Source organism: Penaeus vannamei, chromosome 14 (genome assembly GCF_042767895.1).
Source record: "Penaeus vannamei isolate JL-2024 chromosome 14, ASM4276789v1, whole genome shotgun sequence".
Classification (NCBI taxonomy): domain Eukaryota; kingdom Metazoa; phylum Arthropoda; class Malacostraca; order Decapoda; family Penaeidae; genus Penaeus; species Penaeus vannamei.
The window spans coordinates 7,180,968-7,185,967 of NC_091562.1; the positions used below are offsets into that span (position 1 = coordinate 7,180,968).

At 42.8% G+C, this 5,000-nt stretch overlaps 2 protein-coding genes across 5 annotated transcripts in view; one reads left to right on the forward strand and one right to left on the reverse strand.

Annotated features, from left to right (window-relative positions):
- The window catches only part of LOC113819370 (uncharacterized), a 6,854-nt gene extending 6,371 nt beyond the window's left edge, over window positions 1-483 (reverse strand). For 2 of the 4 annotated variants that reach the window (XM_027371606.2, XM_070129699.1), the window contains exon 1: window positions 168-459. The gene's annotated coding sequence lies outside the window, so the exon portion shown is untranslated. Of the gene's footprint in view, window positions 1-167 lie in introns of all 4 variants that reach the window. The other 2 variants (XM_027371607.2, XM_027371605.2) reach the window with 2 other exon arrangements.
- Window positions 1-5,000, forward strand: part of LOC113819371 (solute carrier family 12 member 8) — a 20,162-nt gene that overhangs the window by 13,066 nt on the left and 2,096 nt on the right. Inside the window, exons 7-13 of the mRNA XM_070129697.1 lie at window positions 1,615-1,748; window positions 2,384-2,583; window positions 2,883-2,988; window positions 3,768-3,855; window positions 4,134-4,270; window positions 4,582-4,760; window positions 4,960-5,000. The exon at window positions 4,960-5,000 is cut by the window's right edge and continues 2,096 nt beyond it. Coding sequence (XP_069985798.1) covers window positions 1,615-1,748; window positions 2,384-2,583; window positions 2,883-2,988; window positions 3,768-3,855; window positions 4,134-4,270; window positions 4,582-4,760; window positions 4,960-5,000 — 885 coding nt within the window. The remainder of the gene's footprint in view (window positions 1-1,614; window positions 1,749-2,383; window positions 2,584-2,882; window positions 2,989-3,767; window positions 3,856-4,133; window positions 4,271-4,581; window positions 4,761-4,959) is intronic.

Below are 5,000 nucleotides of genomic sequence, written 5' to 3' on the forward strand. Positions count from 1 at the left end.
ATCATCATAATTACTATCATCGTCATTTCTAAAATTATTATCATGTAAAACTTTGATGCTTATCTTCCAGTGTTCACCAGTTGGGTTGGGATTTAGCAGACTTATTGTAGTTGGCGATGAATATAAACATTGATACATGATATAAACTTGAGACGAGGAACCTTTGCCGATAGTATGATGAACTTGAAATATCGTGTAGATTTCAGTACTATTCCTATTCACTGTTTACGTCGAACACACCATAACGATGAGATATGTTGCCACTATATCACTATTCGTCACTGTGTTTGCTTCTAATGGCCGAACAGGTTGTCAAAATAGGCTCGTATGAGAATGAATGCCCAGGTACACTTCTCTACCTGTTGGTCCGCTCCTCAGGTAAGCCTAATGATGCTTTACGATGATATAAACAGCAAGTCTATGACACTGCGAACTTCGTCTGTTGTGTCTCTGCTGGGACTGACCCCACACAGGAAGTGCTGCCTGTGTGTTTGATAAGACTAATCTTCGCTGTAGTTAGTTTTCAGTTAGTTAGTTAGTTAGTTTGTAAAGCTGATTTTGAAGTACAGCTTGAAACTGAATTTATTCTGATGGGCTTATGTTCATCAATTTCAATGGTTGTGCAGACATGTGAAAATTGTTGAAGTATTTTTGGGATGAAAAGTGATTTTCCGATGAAGTGATGACACCTGACGTTTTCTGTCACTGGGAAGAATGTGTAACTTTTTGTTTATTTCCTCTTTGGGCGTGATATATACCCATTACACTGCATCAGTAACAGCGAAGGAAATCACAAACCATAGTACTGTGCCATGTCCATGATGATGATAGTTGGAATTTTAGTAGAAAGTCAGGAGTGAAGGAAAGTGAAAGACCGAGCAAGTCCACGATAACTTGTTCAGATATGGGTGAAGGATGTTCATATCTGGTCTCCGTGTACCTAGATATACACTCACTGGTCAGCGCTTTTGTACACTTTCATCTACTCTTTACGTATAAACGCAATACGTTATGTTCGCTCGTTGTTATAGAAGGTGAAGTTAAGGAACTTTGCGTTGTGTACGATCGTTAGCGTAAGGTGACGGTTTAATACAACGATTGTTCATTTGGTTGTAGCTTTATGGGAACCTCTAAGCTTCAAGGTTATAGTTTGGTAACTTCACAGTATATGTAGATCCTCTTGTTTTTTTTTTATTTTCCTCTTTCCGATGAGGATGTATTGCAAAATATTTGTTTGTATTTCTTGTTATATTTAATATATATCGTTTTATCCAAGTGTCTTTTTGTTGCCCTTGCGCATGAGGAAATCTGGGAAGAAATGCGCTTCCTCATTATAAATATATGTTATATATATGTATATATGTTATATATATGTATATATGTATATATATGTATATATATATGTATTTATTTATATATGCATGTACATATATATATTCCTGCTCTGCTCCTTCTTCTGCTTGGCGGCCTCCCCTTCTTCTCCTTGCTCTCCTGCTGGACTCTGACCGCCCAACCACCCACATCGACTCCCCACACTGGACACTCTTGTGAACCAGCGTTATGCGTGACTCCAGGGCACCGCAGAGTCTGCTCTAACCCTCTCCCTTCGCGCAGGTGTGCTTCTCCTGGCCGGGCTCTACACCAGCACGCTCTCCTCGACGCTGGCCTCGCTCTACGGCACACCGCGGGTCCTCCAGTCCATCGCCAGCCAGAACGTCGTGCCCATCCTGTCGCCGCTGGCCCAGGGGGTGGGTGGTCCGTTCCTCCCGTTCAGAGAGGGCCTCGAGGCAGTGGTTCCCAGCCCCGAGGTCGCGAGCCAAACGAGGGTCACCTGGGTGTTTCTGAGGGTCGCCAGAGGGTCTTAAAAGGATAAAAGAATCCATTAGTTGGATACGTCACTAAATTTTTTTTATGAACACTTGTTTATTAAAATTCATTGTGTTGGTAATACAAACATAAAAGTATAGAATAACGTAAGCGAATATACAGCTGCAAGTATAGAATAACGTAAGCGAATATACAGCTGCAAGTATAACTATCATGAAAATGGCTGGATTTATTACTACATGTAATATATGTCTTTGGGGTCGCACCCGAAAAAAAGTTGAGGAAACACTGCCTTAAGGAGATAAAGATAGATTTACGAACGAGTCGATAAATGAATGTGAGGGAGATTTGTCTTTTGTTGATGAAAGAAAATGAACACCTCTCTTACTTCATATTCCCATTGGGTTTATATCAGTCGGCGATGTATCTCTTGTGTATTTCATGGATACACCGCCATGAATGTTACAAGGGAGCATTTCCATCCACCATAGGATCACATGACGTTAACCAAAGAAAAGAAAGGGAAAAACATAACCCTTTGTCTCCTCTCCAACAGCGAGGACCCAACAAAGTGCCGGTGCTGGCGCTGGTGGTGACCGTGGTGGTGACCCTCGTCTTCCTCCTGGTGGGGCGCATCAACACCCTGGCGCCCATCGTCACCATGCCCTACCTGGCCACCTACGCCGCCATCGACTACGCCTATTTCGCCCTCGCGATGACCGCCGACCTGCAGAGGGCGCGGGAGGCGAGGTTCAGGTGGGTGCGGGAAGGGCGGGGGCGGGGGAGGGGATGAGGAGAGGGCGAATTGTAGGGTAAAAGTGAAATTTGTGAGAGAGAAGAATTAAAGGAATAATGAAGGAATCATAAAAAAGGTAAAAAAGTTAAAAAAGACGTGATAAATATATTTCAAGTGAGAATGAAGATTTTTTTCCCGTTTTCTCTCGTGACAAATATATTTCAGAAAAAAGTGAAGATTATTTTTTTTCCGTTTTCTCTCGTGACAAATATATTTCAGAAGAGAGTGCAGATTCATTTTTTCGTTTTCTTTCTCTCAGAGGTCAGACATTCGGAACGCCGACGTTTGACTCTCGAGGACTTGGGGGAAACACTGACCTCGATCACCTGTTCCCCGAGAGAGTCACTCACAAAAAGGTGATCACGGTAAGTGGTCCCTTTTCGTCGACAACACACACACACACACACACGCACACACAACACATACACACACACACACAACACATACATACACACACACACACACACACACACAACAAACACACACACCACATACACACACACAACACATACACACACACACACAGGCATAAAAACACACATACACACACACACACACACACAACACACACACACAACACATACACACACAACACATGCATACACACACACACACACACCTTTCAAATATTACAGTCATAGATTCCAAGCTTTAATTGATAACAATGAAACAGCCAGAATGCACAGAGCCTTTGGAGATCCTGTTCATATAAAGTAAAATATAAAATTAAAATCAAAACACTGAAGTCTTTGATCCTCGAATCAGCTAACGTAGCCACATTCAGATACTTTTAGCAAAGCCTGTTACCTGATCCCTTTTGAGATATATATATATATATTTTTGTGTCAATAAATGTGTCAAAGTAACAAAAAAAAGCAAAGCCTAAGTTACCTCATTCCTTTCAGATGTATTTTCTTTCGTCTCAATAAACGTGTCAAAGTAAAAGAAAAAAAAAAACAAAGCCCAAGTAAATAATAAAAAAAAGTAAAAGTAAAAAAAGACAACAACAACAACAAAAAAAACATAGCCTATTACCTTATCCCTTTGAGATTTTTTTGTCTCAAAAAACGTGCCAAAGACAAATAAAAAGCAAAACCTCATTTGCGTAAAACTCGATGACCTCGATTTCCTCTGCGCCCCACAGACGGCCGCAAGCTCTGGCACCTCGAGCTTAGTGTCATCCCCGGACGACCACTCCAGCATCAAGTCCGACACCGAGCCATCTGCCAAGGGTGAGTGTCGAGGCCCCAGAGGAGAGGCAGCGGGATGTCAAGGAAAGAAGTGCCACGAGAGGCCAAGATTTCCTTTTTCCACTTCACACTGTCCTCTCTCTCCCTCTCTTCGATTTCTCCTCTTTACTTCGTGTTATTGTATTGTTTTGCGTCCATTACTCAAATAATTCAGTGATACACATATCTCTTTTCTAGACATTAATGTGATTTAACTACAGAAACTTAAACAATAGCATTATACATGCATGTTCTATACCTACATGCCCTGTTTCCCACAGAGGAGGAGAATGGCGGAACGGGCGCCAGTGAAGACCTGCTGCCTGGCATGGGCGCCCCTGGGGACTTCCTCGCTATCACGGGGAAGCCTACCCACTGGTACTCCCACCTGTGCAATCGCTGGCTCTCTCTGATAGGGGTGGGTCTTCCGGTTGTGGACGCGGTGTCTTCGTTCGGGCTTTTATTCGTAGTTTTAATCGTGTTTCTTTATTTTCAGTGGTATCATTACTTATATTTCAATAGAGGCATTTGCTCATATGTTTACTAATTCATTCACCTATACTTCAAAGTATTATATTTTTTTCATCCGTTTACATATACTATATCAATGATTTATGTGTTTCTCACGTCTCCTGGCAAGAATACATTTATAGTCTTGGATACCTTTTTGCACATGAACCGAAAACCTGATGTCGACAATTAGATCCCTGCACCGCCCTGGCTTTTCAGGTGGGCGTGAAGGTGGCTATGATGGTGTGCGTCCACTGGGCCTACAGTCTCACCACGCTGCTCACCATGCTGCTTCTCTACGTCTACATAGGCCAGGCTGCTCCCGGTGGGCCTCCTGGCATCGCTATGGAATTCGTCTTCCTGAGGTGGCTGAAGAACAGGTTTTTGGCGTGTTTTGGGTAGGTGTCTCCTCCTGTTTTCCTTTCTGACCTGGTACGAACTTGCTGAGAGATCTTCAAGGATATAATTCTCTTGCAGATCGGCGATGAAATTGACCAAAATATCTTCCTAATTTGTCCTCCGGAAATCGTGCTTACCAAGAGGTAGGTCCGTATATTGGGGCATCATATGACTGACAGGATTTCTCGGACATTGCAGACAGAGGTCAGCCGAGTACGACCAAGTAGTCGTGACCCCCT